Here is a 12595-nt window from a genome sequence, read left to right on the forward strand (position 1 = left end):
GATGGTATCTTTTACTTTATTTTGCACTGATGTGTTTGTGTGTGATTGTGCACATGCCACGGTGGGGGAGGGGTGTCAGAAGCCCAATCTGTAAGAATGGGTTCTCTCCTTCCACATATGAGTTCCAGGGAACTGATCTCAGATCCCCAGGAACCAAACTTTGTGGCAAAGCCTTTACTTACTGAGCCATCTTGCCTGCCCTTAACAGAATTTAGAGTAGCCACGAAGCAAACCTCTAATTGTGTCTTCAAGAGAGTTTCTGGATTAGGTTAGTTGAGGAAAGAAGACCCTAAATGTGGTTGACACAGTTTCATAGGTGTAAAGGTGCTCTTAATGGCTGAGCCGTCTCTACAACACTGAACTGTTGAGTTTTTATGAGCTATATACTTCTCATAGTGATGTGCCAAGTAACTAACAAAGAGGTCACCTTGCCCTCTCCAGCAGTTATCATGAAAGGGGAGGCTTGGAGAAGGGCCAGTAGAAGGGGATGCACTAGAAAGAATGACTTCATAAAGATACCATAGCAGCTGTGTCATACCTGGTGCAACATACCTGGAGACTCGGGTAAGAGGATGGAGAATCTAAGCCTAGGCTGAACTACCTAGTGAGTACCAGTTTTATAGAACAAGACCCCCAACATGAAAAAGCCAGAATGAAAGACAAAACATGGGACTGGAGAGGTGGCTCAGCTGTTAAGAGCACTGACTGATCTTCCAGAGGTCCTGAGTTCAATTCCCAGCAACCACATGGTGGCTCACAACCATCTGTAATGGAATCAGATGCCCTCTTCTGGTGTGTCTGAAGATAGCAACAGTGTACCCATATACATAAAATAAACGAATTAAAAAAAAAAAAAAGACAAAACATAAGACAGTTGAGCAGACTTTCCTGATGTTTGAGTGACACAGAAAGCATGGATGGTGGGACCGAAGATGGCTCACTGGTTAAGAGCACCAGCTGCTCTTGCAGATAACCAGAGTTCAATTCTCAGCACTCATGTCTAATAGCTCACCTGTGACTCTAGCCCAAGCGGATCCACCGCCCTACCTTCTGAGCAGACTGCACTCACATATGCAAACACACAGAGATATGAGCATAGGCACCTAATTAAAAATTAAAAATCAGTCATGCAGGAGAAATGTCTCAGTGGTTAAGAGCACTGCCTACTCTTCCAGAGGACCTGGGTACCTCAATTCTCATGTGAGCCCACGTGGTAGCTCACAACCAGTTGTAACTCCAGTTCCAATGGCCCTTATGGCACTTACATCCATGTGATACACAGATATACATGCAGGTAAAACACTTATACGTACAAATAAAAATACCTAAATCTTTTTTTTTAAATCTTTAAAGTAGTTGACATAAAAAAATAGAAGACACTAGTTGGACAGAGGCATTGAGAAGGGATGTTAAGTGTGGAATAGTCCTAGGGCTCCAGGGACAGGAACTATTCAGGTCATATATGGGCATATATTAAAATATATATATATATATATACATATATATATATATATACATACACACATTTTATACACACACACACACACACACACACACACATATATATATATATACATATATATATATATATATATACATACACACATTTTATACACACACACACACACACACACATATATATATATATATATGCGCTAGGCATGATGGTACATGCCTTTAATTCAGCATTCAGAAGGCAGAGGCAGGCAAATTTCTGTGAATTGAAGGCTAGCCTGGTCTATGAAGAGAGTTTCAGGACAGCCAGGGCTGCAACACTGAGAAACTCTGTCTAGAAACACACACACACACACACACACACACACACACACCACACACACACACACACACATATGTTTTCATTCTCCTAGGGTTGTGAACCACTTTATGTGAATGCTGGAAATCTTACTCTGTTCCTCTACAAGGGAAGCAAGGAGTATTTAACTGCTATGCTGTCTCTGTCTCTTCAGAGCACCACTGTCCACTTTTTTTTTTTTTTTTTTTTGAGAAAAGACTTCTGGGGGCTGGATGGAGAAATGGCTCAGTGGTTAAGAACACTGACTGCTCTTCTGAAGGTCCTGAGTTCAAATCCCAGCAACCACATAGTGGCTCACAACCATCTGTAATGAGATCTGACGCTCTCCTCTAGAATGTCTGAAGACAGTTAAAGTGTACTTACATATAATAATAAATAAATCTTTTTTAAAGAGAGAGAGAGAGAGAGAGAGAGAGAGAGAGAGAGAGAGAGAGAGAGAGAGCCGGGCATGGTGGAGCACGCCTTTAATCCCAGCACTCGGGAGGCAGAGGCAGGCAGATTTCTGAGTTCGAGGCCAGCCTGGTCTACAAAGTGAGTTCCAGGACAGCCAGGGCTATACAGAGAAACTCTGTCTCAAAAAAACAAAACAAAAGTGTTTTGTTTTATTTATTTTCTAAAAGATTATTTACTTATTTAATGTGAGTACACTGTTGCTGTCTTCAGACACACCAGAAGAGGGTATCAGATCCCATTACAGATGGTTGTAAGCCACCATGTGGATGCTGGGAATTGAACTCAGGACCTCTAGAAGAGCAGTCAGTGCTCTCAACTGCTGAGCCATCTCTCCAGCCCCATTTTGTTTTATTTTGTCTACACAAATTTACTTAATGCAGGTTGCTGGGTAGAGACCAGAGGAAAATTTGTGGAGTTGGTTTTCTCTTTCTACAATGTGTGTAAGGAGGGGGATTGAACTCAGGCCGCTGTCAGGTTTGACAGCAAGCATCTTTACCCACTAAGCCATCCTTCTGGCTTTCACCTCTTTTTTTTTCTTTTTTAACTCACTGTGTAGATCAGGCTGGCAGGCTTCTCCCCTCTGAGTGCTTAGGTTAAAGACGTGCACCACCATGCCTGGCCACATCACAATCTTTTCAATTGTGCCAAATTGGGCCAAATGTTACTGGGTCCTGTCTCTTAGCAGCAGACCATCTATCTAGTTGAAAGTCAAAACTGGCCAGGCAGTGCTGGCTCATGCCTCTTAATCACTGAGCCATCTCTCCAGCCCCAAGAACATTTTGTTTTTAGTTGCTTTTGCTCCTGCCTCTATCTCCCAAGTGTTAGGGAGTGATAGGATTGGTCAGTGGATAAAGGCACCTCCTGCCAACCTGGTAACCTGGGTTCATTTCTTGGAACTCTTATGAAAGAGGGAGAACGTTGACTCTCCTGTGTTGTCTGTCATCTGACTTGCACATATGGGCACTCACTGAAGCCTTCTCTACAATAAACACATTGTTTAAAAAATATTTATTTAAAAAAAAATGGGCTGGTGAGATGGCTCAGTGGGTAAGAGCACCCGACTGTTCTTCCAAAGGTCTGGAGTTCAAATCCCAGCAACCACATGGTGGCTCACAACCATCTCATAACGAGATCTGACGCCCTCTTCTGGAGTGTCTGAAGACAGCTACAGTGTACTTATATATAATCAATAAATAAATCTTTAAAAAAATATTTATTTTATGAATATAAGTGTTTGCTTACATGTATGTATGTGTGCTGTGTGTATGCCTGGTGCCAGAAGAGAATGTTAGATCCCCTGGAACTGGAGTTACAGAGGGTTGTGAGCTGCCATGTAAGTACTGGAAACTAAATCTGAGTCTTCTGCAAGAGTTGCCAATCCATCTTAACAGCCCCATAAATGTAATTAAAAAAAAAAAAAAAAAAAAAAAGCAAGGTCGGGGGGCTGAAGAGATGGCTCAGTGTTTAAGCACACTGACTGCTCTTCCAGAGGTCCTGAGTTCAAATTCCAGCAACCACATGGTGGCTCACAACCATCTGTAATCAGATCTGATGCCCTCTTCTGGAGTGTCTGAAAACTGCTACAGTGTACTTACATATAATAAATCAATCTTTTTTTTTTTTAAGGTGGAGGCAAAAGTATTAGAAGTTTAAGGACATCCTCAGCTACATAGTAAATTTGAGGTCAACCTGGGCTACAAGAGACCTTGTAGAGGAAAAGAGGAGGGAAGGGAGGGAGGAGACTAATATCTGTGTACAGTGAGACTGATCTCAAGGGGAAAAGAGGGTGCTCTCTGGAAGGGGGTGTTGGGAGACTTCTGTGGGTGGCATGGACTCAGGCTGGGTAGTTTTAGGGAAAATTATGGTTAGTGCCATGGTTATGGTTAATCCCAGTCTGTGGCTGGGATTCCAGCTACTTTTATCTCAGCGATGTGGGTGGGTTGAAAGTAGTGTGGGTTATGGCTGGCAAACGGGCAGTCATGTGTGTTATGGGGACAAGAGGAGATGTGTGGTCATTGTTCTAGCTGCAACCTATTCTTGTGTCTATCTTAATTCAGCTTTGGTCAGAGGGTAGCCTTGCTGTACCATTAATTTCTCTTTGTGACCACTGTTTATACTCAGGCAGCAACATCCAGAGTCCAGCTGCCAGATCCCCCTGGGCTTGTTTTCATTCCCCCTGCGGTGGAGGGAGCTGGGGCTTTAAAGTGTGGTCTAGAGCCTTCCTTGGTCCTGGCTAACGTCTTCCAGAAATCAGCTCTTGGTCCAGCCTCCTGGACTGCCTCTGGTGTCACCTGTCATTTGAATAGGAAGCTGAGAAAATGGAAGGATCAGAGGGCAAAAGGTTACCTAAAATTAGTGAAAGATTCTACTATCAACAAAAACTCTGTGTGTGTGCACTTGTGTGATAGAGACAGGGGAGGGGGAGAACTTGTACTTACACATATATGTGGACTAGAGAGATTGACTTCAGGTGTCTTCCTCAATGGGTCCCACCTTATTTTAATTTTTTAAAATTGCATTTATTTATGTAGTGGTGTGTGTATATCTTCCATGTGGAGGTTAGAAAATAGTTTGATCTTTCCACCCATGTTGGTCCTAAGGAATCAGACTCGGGTCCTTGGCCTTTCACCAAGCACCTTTACCCACTAAGCCACTTGGTTGTCCCTCCAACCTTACTTTTTGAGACACAGTCTCACAATGACCCTGGGAGCTCACTGATTCAGCTAGACTGGCTGGCCAGTGAGCCCTTGGGTCTTCTTGCCTCAGCCACCTCAAAGCTAGGATTCTAGATACCCACCACTGAATCTGTCCTTCCACATAGGTGACAGAGATCTCAAGCCAGGTCTTCAGCTTCTGCAACAAGCAGTTTACCGACTGGGTCACCTCTCTAACCACCTGTCTTACCACAAACCATCACCCACTGAGCCATTTTGACAGCCCTAAACTTTCTGAGATAATACTAGATGAAGAAAAGACAAGTGCATATTTAAATTGCAGGCCTTCTCAAAGCACACCCTCCCCCGGCCTCTTGCTTATATAATTTGAGTATCATGATAGCTGGTGTTTGAAACAAGATAGAGAAATGAAAAAGAAGGCAAGACAAAGGTAGGCAGAGACAAAAGGCAGAGGCAGAGAAAATGACTGGGCCAGAGGCAAAGAAATTAAAAGAGGAAAAAATAAATTACGGTAGAGAAGGAGAATGGGGAAAAAAGGAGGACTGGAGAGATAGTTCAGCATGTAAAAGTGCACGGCCAAGCCTGCAGACCCTGGTTCTATCCCTGGGATGGAATAAGGAGAGAACGGACTCCTGGAACTTATCTACTGATTTCCCCATGCGCAACACGGCATGCATAGGCACTGAATCCATTTTTTAAAGAAGATAATGAAAGAGATGGAGAGGAGGGGACAGAATGGAAGAAAGATGGACAGATGGAGACAGAGATACAGATGGAGAGTCAAGATCGGGGGTCGGAGAAGGGGCCCGAAAAGTCACATGGGTGCATGGAGGGTTAGGGTGGCGCGGGTTGGTAGGGCGCAAACAAAGACTGGACGCGCGCCAGCTCGGGTGGCCCTGGTCGGGACAAAGGCTTGGCCCGGGGGCGGGGGGGTGGGGTGGGGCGGCGCGGGGGCAGCGATGGCGCCGGCCGCGGAGGGCTCGAGCGAACTACAAGTCCCAGCAGCTCCCGCAGCGGCCCTCGGCCGGCCCCTCTCGCTCCCCGGGAGTGCCTGGCGGGGCCGCTGGGCCGAGGGGGCCGCCAGCGGGTCTGGCGATCGGTGGGGTTTCCTGCAAGCCTGGGGCGGGGAGACACCGGCTGGCCAGCGCGAGTGCAGCCAGGCCGGGCAGGGGCGAGGGGCATCGGGTGAGTGACCCCGAAAGCGGATCGGGCTGGATTGGGGAAGGCTGGACAAAAGGGGGAGGTGGTTGGGAGGAGACCCCTCAACACTAAGAGCAGGGTGCGGGGCGCGGCCCCAGGCTATCTCTACGCACCCCTTGCAGAGTACATGGTGCCAGCGCTCTACTTGGGGGGTCAAGGTGGCGGACGCGGTGGGAAGGGGGTCCGGAGGAGCTCAGGCCTAGTACGTTTATCCGGCCAACGGCGGGACCACCCCCTAATCTACAGTGAATCTGAGATCCGGATGGGTGGAGGCGCCCGCTAGCTCGGAACCCACAGAACAGAACACCTCCTTGTTTCAGAAGGGGGTTCTTTTTTTCTGGAAACCAAGAGAAGCTTGGGGCATTGTTCTTCCTATGTGGGACTTTATACTCCATAGTGTGTGTGTGTTCAGAAGGGAGGTGTCGTGTTACCTCAAGAATCCCAAGAAAAATCCCAGTTATTGTTATCTTCCACATTCAGTCTTAGGATGTAGAGCTCTGGAAGCTCATTTTCCCAAGAGATGATCGGGGTGCACCTGCCCTCTGCACATCTACGAGACAGATGTGAGTTTCCATTCAAGATGGGAGTTCATGAGGCTGCTTCCTTCGAAGGCAATCTAAAAATACCTTGTCTCCAGAAATCTGGGCGGAGACCCCGGGGTACTGCCCACTAATCTCCAGCAGTTGGGCCTAGGTAGAGAAACTGTTGGGGGAAACTCAGCGCCCCTCTGTGTACTATCTCCTGACTGTGAGGTTGGGGTCAGGTAGGTCTCCCTAGTCCCCTGGAGCCCAGCCCAACAAAGAGTTCACTTAGCCCCAAGGTAGAGAGGTGTTACTCTTTCTCCACATCTGCCTCTTTCCCTAAAACAGTCTTCATACCCTAATCAAGGAGTGTGTGGTTCAGGAACTCCCTTCCCTTGAAGACATTCCTCCTCAGCCCTCTGTGCCCCACCCCCCAGTTCTCTCTGTAACCCCCCAGAGGCCCCCCCCCAAGCTATAGTTATCACCGGCTCTTCACCAAGGGGTTAAAATCCACAATCTTATAAGCCAATTGGAAAATTGCTATATTAACTGCTCTCTCCACCCTCTGGCTGTGGAGTTCTTAGTGATCCTTCTGCCCCTTTCCCCAGAAGGGGGCCATGTATGCACCCCTCCTTAGTTTTGAAAAACGTTATTATTTTGTAGCCCAGGCTGATCAGATCTGCCAGCCTCATCCTCAAAAGATGCTGGGATAACAGATGTGTGCCACCACTGCTAGCTCAGGTTTCCACTCCCTGTCCTCTGGTTTAAGACAGAACATATCTCACTCAAGCTAGAATTCTAGAGAGGTCTAGAATTCTTTCCTGGAAGCAAACAAGGAGCCCTGCAGTTTTCACCGTGACAGAGAAGGACTACTAGGTATCCTTAACTTCCCATCCTTACCACTACCCATTCTACTTCGGTAAGACAAGTCACACACATTCCCCTCTTTATCAGGGACCCCCAGATCTACCAGTTTGCAGGGTGGGGCAAGAATTCAGACCATGACCTCATGAAAAAAGAACCACAACACCCTTTCCCCCAGATTTAGGGTATCAGATCTGAGAACCGCCTTCCATAACACCCAAGTCCACGTACTACATAGAGCTCGGGATGGGGGTCTGGGATGCCGCTCAGAGGGTGGAGTGCTCATCTACCATTCAGGAAACCAGTACCACATAAGCTGAATATGCTTGTGCACTCCCTGTACTTCCGCACAGGAGGTTGAGGCAGGAGTATAAGTAGTTTAACATCCTCCTTGATTACGAGTTGAGAGACAGCTGGAGCTATGCAAGCCCCTGTTCAAAAAAAAGAACAAGATCCCAAGATGGCCCCCATCCAGGTTTGAGGTGAAAAGTGAGAGTCCCAGCACTAGGATCCTTCTCTTCCAAATCCTAGCTGGGACACCGGTTAGGACTCTTCCTGTGGTTAAAGTCAAGAACAAGAACTGTATATGTTCACCAGGGACTTTGGTGTGGCATGGCCAGTCCTCTCTCCCCAAGAACCTCCCTCCACCAACCTCCTGTCCTCATACTGCAGGTCCTGTTCCAGAAGCTGCAAGCAGTTCTACTTTCAGGATGAGGCGCTCAGTTCTGGTTAGGAATCCGGGCCATAAGAATCTTAGGCCCCTTTATGGAGACCTTCACTCAGACCCAGAAGACCTGGACTCCAGTCCCAAAGATCCTGATCCTATTTCTGAAAGCCCTGAGCCAGAGCCAGAAGACCTCAACACTGTCTCAGAAGATGGAGACGCCAGCTTAGAAGATCTGGACCCTGAAGCAGACGAAGCTCCACGATCCATCTTGGGGAAGCCAGACTTGGATTCCCAAGATCTGGATCCCATGTCTTCGAGTTTCGACCTCGATCCTGATCCTGACGTGATTGGCCCGGTGCCACTAGTTCTCGACCCAAGCAATGACACCCCCAGCCCTGCTGCTCCAGATGTGGATTCCCTTCCTTCTGGCCTCACTGCCACCCCCGAAATCTTGGCCACCAGTCCAGCGGTGCTTCCTGCCCCTGCCAGTCCACCTCGTCCGTTCTCTTGTCCTGATTGTGGGCGAGCCTTCCGTCGCAGCTCTGGGCTGAGCCAGCACCGACGCACACACAGTGGAGAGAAGCCTTACCGCTGTCCCGACTGTGGCAAGTCATTCAGCCATGGCGCCACACTGGCCCAGCATCGTGGCATCCACACAGGTGCACGGCCCTACCAGTGTGCTGCCTGCGGCAAGGCCTTTGGCTGGCGATCCACACTGCTCAAGCATCGAAGCAGCCACAGTGGGGAGAAGCCACACCACTGTCCCGTGTGTGGCAAGGCCTTCGGTCATGGCTCGTTGCTGGCCCAACACCTGCGCACGCACGGCGGCCCTCGTCCCCACAAGTGCCCAGTGTGTGCCAAAGGCTTTGGGCAGGGCTCTGCGCTACTTAAACACCTGCGCACCCACACAGGCGAGCGTCCCTACCCATGCCCGCAGTGCGGCAAGGCCTTTGGGCAGAGCTCAGCGTTGCTCCAGCATCAGCGCACCCACACTGCTGAGCGTCCCTACCGCTGTCCCCACTGTGGCAAAGCCTTTGGGCAGAGCTCCAACTTGCAGCACCACCTCCGAATCCACACTGGTGAGCGACCTTATGCCTGCCCACACTGCTCCAAGGCCTTTGGGCAGAGTTCAGCACTCCTACAACACCTCCACGTGCATTCTGGCGAGCGCCCCTACCGTTGTCAGCTCTGTGGCAAAGCCTTTGGCCAAGCCTCCAGCCTCACCAAACATAAGCGTGTGCATGAGGGAGCTGCAGCAGCCGCCGCCGCTGCTGCTGCTGCCGCCGCTGCAGCGGCCGCAGCAGCTGGGCTGGGCCTCGGGTCTGGTTTGAGCCCAGTATCTATGATGAGGCCAGGGCAGATCTCTTTCCTGGGTCCTGATGCTGTTTCTGTGCTGGAATCTGGCCTGGGCCTCAGTTCTGGAGCCAGCTCTGCCCGAAGTTCTGCCCCTACTTCTGTACTGGGTTCACTCCAAAATCCCATCCTTCAGACCCACTCAGGATCTATCTCTAGTCCCGATCTTGTTTTGTCTTCTGACCCTAAGCCAGGCCATGTTGCTGATCCTGATGTGGTACCCAGTCCTGACCAAGAATCTGATCCCAGCCCTAACCCCGATCTTGTCCCCAGTCCTGACCCCAAACCCAAGTCCCAAACTGACCCCTGCTCTCCGACTCACGACAGTTCCAGCCCAGCCCTTCCAACTGGAGAAAGTCCCAAGTGGGTAAAGGAGGAAGGGGCATTGCTGGGGCCTGATGGATAAAGGGGGCACTGGCATCTATGGTGATGTGAGGAAAGTGTGTGTTATATTCACAGTAAAATCCTCCTGCCTCCTGGCTCTGTGTTGTTACTTGCCTGTTTCAGTTTCTCCTGCTGCTGGTGAGAATGGAGGGTGTGGTCCAGGCCAGGCAGATCTGTGAAGGCACAGGCTCTGGGCTTCCTAGCTTACCATACAGGGCCCCACAGAGAGTCTTTTTCACCTGTTATGTCTCTGCTCTCCTCGGTCTGGACACTAGTCAGGTCACACAACCTGTGTGGGCGTTTTCCTTAGCTATTTGCTCCAGTGCTGGGATTTCTGGCATGATGATATTCCAGTGGGATGACCATAGGGGCTACTAAAGGACACCAGAGACAAGCCCACTGGATCCTTGGGCTAACCTCCTTGCCCTTGAAAAGCCACCGGAAGAGTGCAGGTTTCATACTCCTGTTACACATTTTATGTGCTTAACGAACATCTGTTATCCTGTGTAGCAGTGTGGGCCTGTCACCTAAGCACTCTGTAGGTAGCAGCAGGGAGATTAGACTATGTAGTAAGCCTGTCACGAAAAGCTAGACTGTCATTTGGTGATTTATGTTAAATTATTTTATTTGATGTGTATACATGCTTTGCCTGTAGGTATATCTGTGTGCCGTGTGCATGGAGTGCCCACACAGAGCAAAAGAGGACATTGGAACCCTTATTATATATTTATGAGTTACAGATGGTTATAAACCACGATCTGGGTGAAAGGAATTGAACCCAGGCCTTCTGTAAGAGCAGCAAGGACTCTTAACCACTCAGCCATCTCTTATATATTTGAAAAATATATTTTGTATGTGTGTCTGCGTGTCTGTGTGTGTGCCATAGCATCTGTGTGTGGAGGTCAGCTAACTTTCAGGGGTTGGTTTTCCTACCATAAAGGTTTTGAATATTGAACTCAAGTCATCAGGGTTGGCAGCAAGTGCCTTTACCTAATAAGCCATCTATCAGCTTGCTTTATTTTATTTAAATTTTTATTTTGTGTGTATGAGTGTTTTGCCCACATGTAAGTGCATCATGTGCAAGCCTGATGCCTCTCTGGGAAGCCAAAAGATGATGCTGGATCTCCTGAAACTGGAGCAATGGGCAGCTGTGAACTGCCATGTGGGTCCTATGTACTGACCCAAGTTTAATCATTGAAACCATCTCTTCACCTTATGTGTTGGTTTATTTGTTTATTGAGATAGGGTCTCATTTTGTAACCCAGGCTGGCCTAGAATGTACTATATAGTCCAGGCTTGCCTCAACCCCCTGAGTGCTAGCATTATAGGTGTTAGCCATCATGCCCTAATAAACATATAATACTGAGGTCCCAGAAGAAAACAAGACCAACACAGTTTGGTCAATTCTAGTTTAGAAATATCTCAAAACCAAGGACAGAGGGTGGAACATTCTAAAACCATAGCAAGATTTCTGATTAAGATGGAAGGATCACTTTTCCTGAGGAACGTTTTTGCTTTATTTGGAGGGTAGGGTATCACTACACAGACCTAGCTGACCTCAATATCCATCTTCTAAACAGCCCAACACGCTTACCCCCTCTGTGTGTGTGAGTGTGTGTGTATGTGGTGTGTGTGAGTGTGAGTGTGTGTGTGTAGTGTGTATGTGGTGTGTGTGTGGTGTGTGTGTGGTGGCAGCATATGGACTTGTAGGTGTGGATGACAGTGCCTGTGTGTATGCACACATAGAGGCGAGGGATTCAGGTTGGCATCTTCCTCAAGTCTTTACTTTTTTAAAATTTAATTTTTATTATATATTTATAAGTATTTTGCTTTCAGGTAAGTCTGTGCCCCATGACTGTTGACTTTGGAGGTCAGAAGAGGACATTGTATCTAGTGGAACTGGAATTATAGGCAGTTGTCAGCTGCCATGTGGATGCTGGGAACTGAACTCGAGTCCTCTACCAGAACCAGTTCTCCTCACTGATGCACTATCTCTTCAGCCCCTCACTTTTATCCTGGGGCTCACAGACTGGTTAAACTGTTGGCCCCAGGCCCCAGGGATCCTCTCATCTCTGCCTCCACAATGCTGGGATTACAGGTACCAGGCCTTAGTTTTTACACAAATTCTAGGGATCTGAATTCAGATCTTCATGCTTTCATGGCAAGCACCTGAGCCAGTGAACCACCTCCCTGACTATTGCACCGAGCCATCTCCCTAGCCTCAATGCCTGGCTTTTGAGAAAGTATTATAATACTTACCAATGTTATTGGACTGCAAGGGCCATCATGCCATGTTTCCACAGCGCTGGGGACTGATCCCAGTTTGTGCCTGCTGAGCAAGCACCCTATCAACTGGGCTACATCCCCAGTACTGTGAGATGGTCTGAATTATTTCATTGAATCCTTTGTACAGCTCTGGGAGGCAGGTAATCCTGGGTGAATCCCGTTTTGCAAAGAACAAGAAAATTTCAATTGATTATTATTAATAATAAAAGGGCCAGGCAGTGGTAGTGCGTGCCTTTAATCCCAGCACTTGGGAGGCAGAGGCAGGCGGATTTCTGAGTTCGAGGCCAGCCTGGTCTACAGAGTGAGTTCCAGGACAGCTAGAACTATTACAGAGAAACCCTGTCTCGAAAAACCAAAATAAATAAATAAATAAATAAAT

The 12595-nt window shown here is 48.1% G+C and overlaps 1 protein-coding gene across 1 annotated transcript; it reads left to right on the forward strand.

Annotated features, from left to right (window-relative positions):
* The first annotated feature begins 5954 nt into the window (after window positions 1-5954).
* On the forward strand, window positions 5955-10025 carry Zfp358 (zinc finger protein 358). The gene is made up of 2 exons (NM_080461.2): window positions 5955-6126; window positions 8199-10025. The coding sequence occupies exon 2, from the start codon at window positions 8237-8239 to the stop codon at window positions 9950-9952; it is 1716 nt and encodes a 571-aa protein (NP_536709.2). The 5' UTR covers window positions 5955-6126; window positions 8199-8236; the 3' UTR covers window positions 9953-10025.
* The last annotated feature ends 2570 nt before the right edge of the window (window positions 10026-12595 follow it).

This window comes from Mus musculus, chromosome 8 (genome assembly GCF_000001635.26).
Source record: "Mus musculus strain C57BL/6J chromosome 8, GRCm38.p6 C57BL/6J".
Taxonomy (NCBI): Eukaryota; Metazoa; Chordata; class Mammalia; order Rodentia; family Muridae; genus Mus; species Mus musculus.

Coding starts and splice junctions, on each gene's coding strand:
- Zfp358 (NM_080461.2), top strand. CDS start 8,237: ATGAGGCGCTCAGTTCTGGTTAGGAATCCGGGCCATAAGAATCTTAGG.